Raw genomic sequence first — 13,371 nt, 5'->3', positions numbered from 1 at the left:
TCTTTCAATCTTGTTCCCTGGGACAAGACCAAATAAAGAAAAATGTCGTAACCTGTTTTTTTCTACACACTAATCTGTATCAGAATAGTGCATGAAAATAATTTAAATTAAATCATGTCACAACATCCCTTGAAAATTGTGTCATGTAAACTATTTTGTTGGAAGCTGAACCTTCCTCCCATACTACTGCTTTATTATTTATATTTGCAATTTAGTATGAGAAAAAAATTACAAATCAAATGTGAAGCAATTTCTACACAGCATTCTTCTCAATCTGCTGTCATAACTAAATTGAAGAAGGAAAGAACAGGTCTTTCACAAAAAACCTTACTGTGCTATAGCGTCATAGAACAGTAATTACATAAAATCACTACACACAAATCCTGAAGTGCACCTTACCGCAAACAATAAAAATATTAACTAAGCATTGAATTTTGTAACTTACCAATCTCTTGATTTTTGACAAAGGAGCTTGGCATGTGGGTGCATTTGGTTTATGTAGCAAGTTGTTTTTTTTTGGGGGGGGGGGGGGGAGTGGGCTGCAGGAGCAGCCTTTGTGGCAGACCTCCATGCTGCAGCCCGTGGAGGAGCCCCCAGTGGAGCAGGTGGATGTGGCCTGGAGGAGGCTGCAGCCCATGGAGAGCCCCCGTAGGAGCAGGCCCCGGGCCGGAGCTGCAGCCCATGGAGAGGAGCCCACGCAGGAGCAGGGGGTCTGGGGGGAGCTGCCGCCCATGGGGGACCCGTGCTGGAGCAGTTTGCTCCTGGGGGATGGACCCCGTGGGATGGAGCCATGTGGGAGCAGTTGTTGAAGAGCTGCTGCCTGTGGGCAGCCCCCGCAGGCTCGGTTCAGGAAGGCTGGCATCCCATGGGAGGGACCCCACAGGGAGCAGGGGCAGAGAGGGACCATTAAGGAGCATCAGAGACTGACCCCAGTCTCCATTCCCCTGCTCAGGGAAGAAGATAGAGTGTGGATGCGGGAAAGTGGTGGTGGGGATGTTTTTGGTTTGTTTTTTCGCTTCACTGTTCCACTGAGTTTAGTTTCTCACTGTCTGCTAGTGATAGGCAATAAATTACATGTCTCCCTATGCTGAGTCTGTTTCACCCATGATGATAATTGGTGAGAGATGTCCATCTCCTCATCTAAACACTTTGCTTTAGATATGTTTTCTCCACCGCTTCCTTTGAGGAGGGAGAGCAAGAGAGGTATGGTGGAGTTCAGCTGCCCTCACCGTGAAGCCACCGCAGGGAAAAACACTAACAAAAAGCTATTACCATTCAAAATGAGGTTATATTATTTATTAGACTGGGAGATGCAAACGTTTAGAAGTAACTGACAGGTACTATTATGATCCTTGATTGCCAGTGGATTAGTATTTTACTATCTCATACAACTTAAATACACCCATAGAGAACTATTCAAACAGTTATTCCTCTTAGGTCTTTATTAGCAATAATTATCATCACTACTTTGGAGTAGTCCTATGCAATTTCTATGATTTATTCATAACAAAGTTACTGCCTTTGACCCTAGCAGACCTACTTCTCTCATTTCTCTGAGCAATAGCTCTGACATTTCATCTTTTCACTTATCACTATTTCTTCTCTCTAGTATTATATACTGATTGTTATTTCAAGTGTGTTATTTGAAGTTTCTTCTTATTTGAAGTTTCTTCTTTCACAGGATGACTGCATGAGTTAGAAGAAGTATTCTGATTATGCTATCACAGTCAGTCCATAGCTTTCCTCCACTTTCTATGTTTTACTGAACACAAATTAAGTTAGTACCTGCTCTATGAAGATCTTTTTCAATATCACTCCTCAACGAGGGGAAGTAAATCTAAGAATGGTTTAATATAAAAGTACTTGGGAAATTTAGGACCAGTTCCATAAGACTTCAACACTTGGAATTCTTTAACATTCCTAATTCCATACATCTGCAGTATTTTCAACTGTTCAGTAAACTAACAAATTTTAACAAATGTTGAGGTATTTTCCTTCTTTGAGCATAGTCAATGTTGTTCAAACAGATATTTTTGCTTAGTTTCACAGTAGATATCTATTACATTAAAGTGTGAGTACCAAACTATTGACCACTTAAATATCCAGGTGTCCATGACAGAGCTACGCTTCCCACCTTTTCATCACTGTGTCATTTAACTGCTTGAGAGTAGGAAGACTTTGCAGGGGGATCAGGATAGACTGGATCAACAAGCAGACCAAGCATACAGCATTCAGCAAGGTTAAGTGCTGGGTCCTGCACTTGGGTCATAACTACCCCAGACAATGGTATAGGCTTGGGGAAGAGTGGCTGGAAAGCTGCCCAGCAGAAAAGGACCTGGGGTTGCTGGCCCCCTGGCCCCCATGAGCCATGCAGCATGGCCAGGTAGCCAAGAATGCCTAAGGCATCCTGGCCTGCATCAGAATTAACATGGCCAGCAGGACTAGAGCAGGGATTGTCCCCCTTGTATGCAGCACTAGTAAGAGAGCACCTCAAATTATGTGTTCAGCTTTGGGTCCCTCACCACAAGAAAGATGAGTTGTCTGAGCATGCACAGCGAAGGGCCATGAAACTGGTAAAGAGACAAGAAAACAAGACTTATGAGGAAGGGCTGTGGGAATTAGGGTTTAATATGGAGTAGAGGAGGCTGAGGGTAGAGCTCTCCACAGCTACCTGACAGGAGGCTGCAGCAAAGACAGTGTCAATCTCTTCTCAGGTGACAAAAAAAACACAAAGAAACAGTCTGAAATCATGCCAGGGGAGGTTTAGATTGAACATGAAGAATTTCTTCACAGATGGGGTGGTTAAGCATTGGGACAGGCTGCCCTGGGAAGTAGTGGGGTCCCCATCCCTGGAGGTATTTAAGAGATGGGTATGTGGCACTGAGGGATGTAATTTAATGATGGACTTGACAGGACAGGTTGATGGTTGGACTTGATGATCTTGAAGGTCTCTTTTTTTTTAAAATGTCAATCACTGCTGAAGCAAACACTCCCATGCAAATTTTATTTCACAGTCTTGTGTCAAGTAGTAATACATACATTCAACTTTCAGAGGGTGGTGGGTTTTTGATAAATAGGGGATTTATCATAAGATTAAATAAATAGAACACACTGAACATACCTGGCTTAATCAACATCTACAGATGCTTTTGGAGAACATTATCTGTGTGTTCCCAAAAATAAGCTATTCTTCAAAAATAAACCGGCTTATTCTAGACAGTATATAAGGGATGACTTAAGTTTAATAAAGTGACTAACAAGTGACAATTGAAGTTGTGAACACATTACAGCAGTGATCCATATGACCTTGTATTACTTTTAATATAGATGACAGCGAATTCTAGCTTACAACTTCTGCAATAGCTTTATTTGTCCCTAGATGGAATGACAGGATCCTAACCCTGTATACACACAAAAATTAATCAAAAGTAAATAGAACAATATAAAGAACATGCAAACTCATTCAGGAATACAGATATTTAGCTATTTATTTTACTGGTCAAGTCATGTTGGCTTTGAGAAATTTTTTTCAATTAAAACCTGATAAACCTGAGGGAAGATCTGTCCTGTTTTGTCAGAGAAGGCAAGTAATACTTAATAAAAAGTTGATGTTCAACATAATCCCCACAGAAAATGGCAGAAACATTGTGATAGCATCTGAAGGTCATCATGTCTAACAGTATTAGGAGGGAGGAAAAAAATATAAAAGGAGTCAGCAGTAGATGGAAAGAAGCAAGTCTGAGCCCAAGTTCCGTGATCTCCCCTCACCTCCCCAGAATATTATTTGGCTGTAGAGTCATGAAAAAATCAAGGCAAATAAGTCTTGAGCAATCCAGAAACGCTGGAATAAAAATTATGCTGTCAAACCACAACCACTAAGAGTTTACTTACCATATATGAGAATGCCTGTGTACAAGCTAGAATTTTGTATGAAAGCACAAATGTATTAACTAAGTGAAATTTTTGTATGGAGCTGAACATACATATAACAAGTCATCTTAAAAGAAGGCACTTGTTAAGATGCATTATCTCCAGTTTCAAGATGTCTGATAAGGAGTAAGAAAACGCATAAATTAGTAGTTAAGAGAAACTGTTCCGGAATAATGTAATATAGAAAGGCTTGTGACCTCTAACACTTATCACATTCTCATTGGGATATGTCAAGTATCAAAGGCTGATACCTTAAAAATATTCTGCAGATTACAGATAGATTGAGTTTTGTAGACCTCATTTTTCCAGTCTTCTCAGACTGACTACTTTGAAGATATCCAAGTACAATTTCTTAATATGAAAGCTTTGCTTCAGTCTCTCCTACAGGTTTCAAGAATGCTTGTTATCCAAGTTGTCTCATCATGAGACAAAGCCTTCCTCTAATGAAAATATTACTCACTGAAGTCACAGTCCATGCTAAAAAGAATCAGAGCATTAGAACTGAGTTTGAGATCTTATCCCAACAGCTGTAGTATCTCAGTAGCAATGGCATTTTAAATCTCACTCAAGGAATCTTATGTTACAGGAGAACTTCAATTTCTGAGGGGAAAAAAAAGACAAAATTTAAGAGAAGCCTTAAAGTAAGGACATAAACCAACAGCCTTACAGTTTTCTTTAGATCATATGTGAAAATAGTGGACAAAAAATTTTTAGCTGTCATCTCCAAGTCAAATGCTAACATTTAAATTTACCCTGATGTCTCTTCAAGAATATGCCAGTGCAATGAACTACAAATGACTGAGCTACAGAACAGCATTCATGTCTTACATGCATATTTGCAAAATTAATTTGAAATCCAGAGGATGGAAGCATGAGTGTGAGAATTTTAATACTCTGAAAAAGCTAAGAACACACGTACTACACAATTAATAGTGGAAATTGCCTATGAGGAACTTCAGTGATAGATAAGGATGCAAGACCAGAGTAAACAATAACCATCTTCTGTATCACAAAAATACTAGCTTAAGGACACATGAGAAACAAAACCATGAAACAGAACTGCAAGTGTCTGTACCAAGCCCTGACAGCATCTGTAGTAAACCTGTTACAGGCACCTACGGAAAAATTGAAAACAAGATATTTAACTGAAGTCTAACATGCTTAATCTGAGCTAAAACACTTCAAAACATTATTTTGAAATTTTAAAAGCTGAAATGTTAGTTTCAGGCTTGCATTAAGAAACATAGCTACAGCTGAAGGAGAACAGTTTACCAGAGAAAACTGTTACACTTTACTGCAGTCACAATCTTTCCGTACTGTAACAAACTGTTATGCACTTTATTTAGTTTTGTTTTCACACTTCAGCACTCAAAGGACCTGAAGCTGTCATCTCAGTACTTCAATGAAGATAGGGGATGCTAGAGTAAAAGTAAAAGATCTCCTGTGTCAAGAAAAATAAGGCAGAAGAAGCAGTAAACTTGTCTATTCCTGAATCAAGCAAAAGCCACTTTAATGAAAAATGTTCCACTGAGATAAGCTGAAATCTGAAGTCTTCCTCCAAAACATTTCTACATTTCTATAACGCTTTTTATCACAACCCTGAAAGCCCATTATAACAGTAAAAAATGGAATGTGTATGTTATTATGTATTATTGTATTATATATTATTCTAGAGAAATCACTATGAAATTCCTACGTAAAGGCAGGACAGTTTTTAGCAGTTTTTCAAAAGCTGTGAACTCCACAGGGTCAAGAAGTAGCCTCTACATGTACCTAAAGAGCAGATGAAAGTTAGCAGTCAAGCAAGTGCTCACAGTAAGCCTGAACATCTTTTATAATGCATAGTGTTTCTTAAAACCTAACTTCCAAGTTTCATAAGACAAATTTCAGTCCATTGTTAATTCTTAATTCAGTCTAAACTGATTAGACTGGCTTTGAAGAATCAAGATTTCCCTTTTTTTCTTATTTTGGGATCTTTATTTCATATTTCCTACTACTGTACTTTGAGGTTTTTATTATTATTTGTTAATGTTTGAAAGAATAAGCTTAAAATATACACATTCAAACAAAAGACCACTGCAACCGAGATATTTACCTGGACAAAGCAGGAACCGGTACTCCTCTTGCACGAATAGATTGTTTTCCACGAACTACTGGAACTTCTGCATTTTCTGAACCACCATTCAAATATGTTAATTCTTGAAGCTGTGCCTGTCTGATTTCATCATTGTAGTCCTATAAAACAGAGGGGGGGACAGAGGTAGAGAAAACAAGTTGTTCAATCACTGTACAAAGTTAGAATCAGCAAATGCTACTCCTAAAAAGGCCCATTGAACAGTTTAATAAACAGAAGAATGTTACAGGCGTATTATTCAGTCAAAATTTTCTAAAAGAATTCTATGTATTGATTGCAATTTTTGTTCAGGTCATGTTTTTCTTTCCCACTGATTACCTCCAGATACCTTTACCACCAAAAATGAAGTTAAAGTGATGTAGATGATAGGAGAAAAAATCAAGGTCCCATATTCAAGGGACCTTGAGCCAACCCCCAAAACTGGGGCATCACAGGAATAAATACCACAATGAACTCAGTTCATTTTATTTTCCTGTTGCTTCCCCCACACACTTAAAATGAGCCAAAGTGAGCCAAAAAATGAATCTGTCAATCTGTCAAGGTGAATCGAAGAATGCTTTGAGATCTGTATGTACACCCTAAGTATCAAAATACTGATAGATCCTCTAATTGATAGATCCTCTAATAAGAATGAAGCATCCTCTAATAAGAATGAAGCAATGCTTCTGATAAAAGCGCTCTCACCTTCTGCAAGTCCACCCATTTCAAGGAATGGAGGGTTGTCTAAGTACTACCTACTTTACAATTTACTTTTTTTTTTTTATGAAAAAAGATCTTTACCTCTTATCAGAAATCTGATTTTTATTACATTTATGCACTATGAAAGTAACAAAAAAACATGAGGCAGCCTTGCATCAGACAACTCATTTCAAAACAACACTGCATTGAAAGATTAATACTTCTGGACAATTAAACCTTCCATGAATTCAAAGATCTCAATTATCCTTGAAACATTCTGCTTCTCCTAGACTTCCACAAACAAATCCACAAACAGAAATACCAAAGTTTTCCTTTAGATGCCATTTATGAAAATACCTACTAAGTTAAAAAAAACTGGGGCACTATACAAGCATTTTGCTTTTTTTTTTTTTTTTTAAACAGACCCTGAAACTCACAACTGCTTGAGATCATTCTCTATTTAACATCAGCAACCAAGCAACAAAGAGGAAGAAGTCTAGAAGACTGAATCAATTAGGGTGTTCCAAACTGCATATCTGAAGCTTTTTGAGAAACATTCCATTTTAAAATAGAGCTTGGACCCAGCACAGTCACACCACCAGAAGGAGTAGACTAGAAAGAGGCAATGAGCACAGTTCTGACCAACTGCTGAACAGAAACACTATCTTTGTATTTTGTTTTTGGATCAGATCTGGCAACAAATTAAAAAAAATCTATGCAAGGTACGGAGTAAAGAATTTTGATCTTGAAATAAAATGTTAATGAACTGTTAAAACTGCACCAGAAACACAATATTCAGCTCTCAAAGTTCTGACATAGCATACATCACAGATGACCTTAATGACTTCTGAGGAGACTGTCTTGTGGAGAATTAGGCTCCTAGAAATATATCTTCTATCATACCTTCTATCATTATTTGATATTAATTTATTTTCTTAAAGATGTTTTGATATTAATTTATTTTCTTAAAGACGTGTTTAGTGGTGACCTAAGCATGTTGGGTCCTTTTCCTTCCTGGTAGTTCCTCCTTTTCCTGCAACATACTACTAGACATACCAGCAGCATTAGTTACAGACAAGGACTCCATCATTTAAAGGCACAGATCAGAAAAGAGGGTCCTTATCACAAATGCCAGAAACAGCAGGAAGATACAAATTGATGGGCCTGTACAAAGAAATAATACAAGTAGCCATGATAAGCAACAGTGTTAGTCCATTAGACTAAAATGGATTCTTTAATTAAAGCTAACAGATGTTCAATTTATGAATATCAATTTATGAATACCCTGCTGGAAAACATTGTCTCCTCAATTTGGAAGCGCAATCATCCCTTTTCTAGACTTAGATGGATATGGAAACCTCTCAGACTGCATTCCTCCCCTTTAGAGTTTAGGCAGAGGCAATGGTCAAGTGCATTTCAGTCAAATGCTGCTGAACCTGAGGCAAGCAAAGGTTCTCTCATTTTACAGACATTATCCATCTTGTCTTCCTTGATGACATTCTCTGAACATGGAGGATGTCCCCAGGTGCAGAACTTGGCACTTCCTGCTGAACTCCATGACATTCTTGACTACCCACCTCTCGAGACTGCCCAAGTCCCTCTGGATGGCAACACAGCCCTCTGGTGATTCAGCCACTACTCCCACTGCACACAGGATTGGGTGAGGGGAAGAGGGAAGGCAGCAGGACAAGGTTGAGGGGGAAATATCCAGCTTTTTGTCCATCTGACAGATGGAATTATGGGATGGATTAATGCCAAGCACAACATCCACCAATCTAGCAGTGAAACAGGCAGAGAGTCTCTTGCCAGAGTCTGGCAAGAATAAACAGACTGTCTAATCTAAAGGAGAAGAGAATATAACAAAAGACAGGTAAGAATCAAGGCAACTTGATAAGCACAGCCAAAAAGATGTGTCAGAAGCTTTTAGGTCTTGCTTTCAGTTGTACACTGCTGCAGCTGCTGACCTTCAAGTAAGGGTGAGTAAGGGTGCTCATTTGTGGATCCAGAAAGATTAGAGAAGCCTGTAGCATTTTTGCTTTACTCAGCTACAAGGATATTTTGTATTTTACACTCTAGCATCAAATGCTATTGTATACTCAGCCTGATTTGGAAACTGATTTTGGAAACTTCCACAATGTTCATGAATCAAGATCAGCATCTAGTGTTAGAAGGCATAGTTAGCTTGTACTGTAAAGAACACAAATTAAGGTCAGGTACTGAGAGCAGGACTTCTTGCTTCAAAGAAAATTGGTAGTTTGCTAAGAAAGCCACAGTAGATCTTCCAGGAAATAAAATCAAACTGCATTTGGCTGCACTTAACCCAATATTGTTTCTAGAGAATACAAGGCCAGTCCTTATTCCTTCATGGAGTTACTGCTGCAAGGAAGGGGCAGAAGAGATTACAGCATTTAGAACCATTGTGATAAGATTACATTTGAAAAGCCGAAGGGAAATTAAGACAGTGTTGACTTGATCTCATATTTCTGAGGAGATTATGCAGTTCAGCTCAGTACAATAAAGGCAGCAATCAAAAACGTGAGTAGGAAAAGTGTCTACCCAATAAATGGAATTGCTCATTATCAGACTAATTCTGCTGGCTTAATAGCAGTACAGTAATGACTAGATTTTGATAAGCATATTTATTACATCAGGTGAACTAAGCTCAATGAAGAAATAAGATTGTGTGGGAACCAGACATACATACGGATTTCTAGTGAAAGTAAAATGCATTTGTCAAATTGTGTGCATTTTATCTAAAAACAGATGTTTGCTCACTAGACTAGACAATGCAACTCCCTTATACTGAAAAGATATTTAAGTCTTCACACAATCATGAATCATGTAAATACAGTAAACAACATGACAGTCCAGCATTCCTACAAGTTCTGCTGGGTGTCCCTACATAATCAGTTCAGATGTAGGAACAGTGGTATGTTTATTTAGCTCTCATATAAATCAAAAAGAAAAGCTAGTTTGAACTTGACAAAGTTATGATGTAATGCTTGATTTAGAATTAAGAGAAGATAAATCACATTCACAGAATGGTTGTCACAGAACAGTTGAGGTTGGAAGGGAACTCTGGAGGTCATCTGGTCCACCTCCCCTGCTCAAGCATAGACACCTAGAGCAGGTTGTCCAGGACAATATCCAGATGGCTTTTGACTGTCTCCAACAAGACAGACTCCACAACCTCTGAGCAATTTATTTCAGTGCTCCATCACACATACAGCATAGTAAGTTCTTCCTGATGTTCAGACAGATCCTCATGTGCTTCAGTTTGTGCCCATGGACTCTTGTTCTGAACTTTGAGCACCACTGAAAAGAGCCTGGCTCTCCCCTCTTTGTACCTTCCCTCCAGGTATTTACGGACATTGATAAGATCCCCCCGATCCTCTTCTTCTGGAAACTCAGTACATTCCTTTGGACTTGAACTGTCTTAATGCACATATTTTATACTATATTTAGCATCAGGATATAGTCCTAAATGAAACTCCTGGTTATCACCACTTGCGATGCATTAGTTCACATTATTAGTTCACGTATCTAGCACTTCATCTAGCTATAGGCTGGAAATCTTATACAGAAGGATACTGTGAGAAACAGCATCAAAACCTTTATTGAAATTTAAAATGATCACATCAGCTGGCTTCCCTCATCCAACCAGGCAGGTAATCTTGTCATAAAAGCAAATTCCCTTCATGAACATGTTGGCTGTGACCAGTGTCCTCATTGTCTTTCAGGTGTTTCTCAGTAACTCCCACAATCTTCTCCATAATTTTACCAGGCACTGAGACAAGGCTGCCAGGCCAGTAATTACCAGGGTATTCTTTCTTGCCCTTCTTGAAAGTGTGGCCAACATTTACCCACTTCTAGTTGACTGGGAACTCTCCCAATTCATAGAATCATAAAGGTTGGAAAAGACCTCCAAGATCATCTGGTCCAGCCATCACCCTACTACCAATGTCACCCACTAAACAATGTCCCTAAGAACCACATCCAACCTTTTCTTTAACAGCCCCAGGGACAGTGACTCCACCACCTCCCTGGGCAACCCATTTCAATACCCAACCACTCTGAGAAGAAATGTCTCATTTCCAACCTAAACCTCCCCTGACACACACAACTTGAGGCCCTTCCCTCTAGTCCTATCACTAGGTAACTGTGAGAAGAGGCCGACCCCCAGCTCCCCACAGCATCCTTTTGTTGTAGAGAGCAATAAAGTATCCCGATCCTCTTCTCCAGACTAAACAGCCCCAGTTCCCTCAGCCACTCCTCATAAGTTCTGTATTCCCAAGAATGTTGAAAAATTTAGAGAGGTCTCATGACATCTGCCAGCTCTTTGAGTACACTGGGATGAATTGCGCTCCACAAACTTACATGCATCCAACAAATCCCACACAAGTTCAGAGTTGGCTGGGTGTTTGTTCCCATGGTCATGTTCCTCCAACTCAGGGCACGTTTTCATAAGAAACTAGTTTTCATTCAGAAAGAAGCAAGTCAGAAAAGCCAAGGAGCACACAGTCAACTTGAGTCACTTGGGGACTTCCAGTTTCATGGATCTAGACTAGTGCAATATAAAAACCCCAAAATATATATACTAGTGATGTCAGGTCATCAGCACCAACTGCTTCACCCTAGAATAGAAACTGCAGCTGTACTCCTAAAAGGCTGTAGCAGCCATACAGCAACACACCAACTGGTTCTTACACACCCATACCAACTTACTCAACATCTGTGCTACTGTCACTCAGAGGTATGCACCTTAGCAGTTCCCTCACTGAAGTCTCCCACATTTCCAGATCTGATACTAATCAAGAACACCACTTGTATAACATTATCAGCACCTTATAAAAAGAAACCAAGATTACTATACCTTGAGCATGCTTTGCTTTCTGCATTTGTTCATTTGATAACCAATACAACATTTACTGTGGAACTAATACAGTTAGGACCTCTGCACACAGTTAACACTACCTCAAGTGCCCAAGCTTTATTTCATAAATATTTCCATATTTTACACATTTTTATAATTTTTGAGCTTAAATATTTTGCACATGACCAGTTAAGAATAACATAGCTCTTATCATCATGAGATGAGAGTTTACCTGGACAGTTACGCATTTGTATACTAGTTGCCTTATCAAAAGAAAAGGACTTATACACACTCTTTTGAAGGTTTTTCAAGGTAAAGAGAACGAAGCAACATGACCTGACCAATATCATACAGTAAGTTGATTTTAGAGACTAAAGAACAGTCTGGAGAACAGTTTTAACTCGTGACCTTTCTATAGAAAAATATCACAGTATACATGAATTAAAAGTGACTTTTCTTGGGAGTATCAAAATATTAGGATAAGGACTTTAATGAACAATAAGATCAAACACTATGAATTGTTCTGCAAAACTGTTACTTGGACCAAAGTCTAATAAAGGAACAAAAATACTAACAGGGATGAGAAACTTCTTGATTTCTTCCAATGCATGTCCCATTCTGGCATATGCTTCTGCTGGTGGAGCAAAAACTTCAATTAAAACATGCAGGTCATCATTTAGGTGGAAGTATTTTGCCTCTCCACTTTTTCTCAATTCTTCCTCCTAGGAGAACAGAAAAGAGTTGTTTTCCCACCTTCTCATTTTAAAGATAATACAAGCGTTAAAATTCCTTTGGAGACATTTGCACTTACTGTTTGCTCATGTTTAGATGTCAACTAAAAATACAAAATTTTATATTTTCCTGACATATTTCAATCACATTTGCTAAAATATCAGAATATTATCAGTTTACTTAACACTGTGCCTAGTAATCCACAGAATAGGCCTCAGCACTTTCTATCCACATACAGGAATGGCAAATACAAGGGAGAAAACTTTTCTATGTGAAACTGGTGAACATGGGGGAAGACACTACAGAGAAACAAATAACATGAAATTAAAAGTTTCTTAAAAGGTCTTTAGAAACAAGTTTGTCCCAATATTCCACAAGAGCTAGATTTTTTTTTGCCAATATTTCCATCTTCATTTCACAGCAGTCCTCAAATATTTCTCATTTTCTCACTGAAATAATGTGATGGGTGCAAGACGAATAAACAAAAAGCTTGGCCAACAAGTCAGGGGAGGTGATTCTCCCCCCCTTTACTCCATTCCCATGAGACCCCACCTGGAGTACTTTATCCAACTCTGGGGTCCCCAGCATATGACAGACATGGACTTGTTAGAGCAGGTCCAGAGGAGGGCCATAAAGATGATCAGAGGGCTGTAACATCTCTCCTATGAAGACAGGAGAGGGTTGGGGTTGTTTAGCCTTGAGAAGAAAACGCTTTGGGGAGTACTCATTGCAGCCTTTCAGTACTTAGAGATTGAAAGAGACTCTATTAGGGCCTGAATTGATAGGACAATGAGTAATATTTTAAACTACAGCAGGGTAGGAGTTAGAATAGAGAAGAAAAATATTTTACTCAGAGGGTGGTGAGGCACTGGCACAGGTTGCCCAGAGAAGCTGTGGATGCCCCATCCCTGGAGACGCTCAAGGCCAGGCTGGATGGGGCTTTGGGCAACCTAGTCTAGTGAGATGTATCCCTGCCCATCGCAGAGGATTGGAATTGTATGATCTTTAAGGTCCTCTCCAACCC

At 39.1% G+C, this 13,371-nt stretch overlaps 1 protein-coding gene across 3 annotated transcripts in view; it reads right to left on the bottom strand.

Annotated features, from left to right (window-relative positions):
- Positions 1-13,371, bottom strand: part of KHDRBS3 (KH RNA binding domain containing, signal transduction associated 3) — an 89,830-nt gene that overhangs the window by 37,038 nt on the left and 39,421 nt on the right. For all 3 annotated transcript variants that reach the window (XM_035561685.2, XM_035561683.2, XM_035561684.2), the window contains exons 4-5: positions 12,191-12,337; positions 6,026-6,165 (exon numbers count right to left, since the gene is read on the bottom strand). In XM_035561685.2, coding sequence (XP_035417578.1) covers positions 6,026-6,165; positions 12,191-12,337 — 287 coding nt within the window. The remainder of the gene's footprint in view (positions 1-6,025; positions 6,166-12,190; positions 12,338-13,371) is intronic.

Source organism: Cygnus atratus, chromosome 2 (genome assembly GCF_013377495.2).
Source record: "Cygnus atratus isolate AKBS03 ecotype Queensland, Australia chromosome 2, CAtr_DNAZoo_HiC_assembly, whole genome shotgun sequence".
Lineage (NCBI taxonomy): Eukaryota > Metazoa > Chordata > Aves > Anseriformes > Anatidae > Cygnus > Cygnus atratus.
This window is presented reverse-complemented; position numbering and strand designations above follow the sequence as displayed.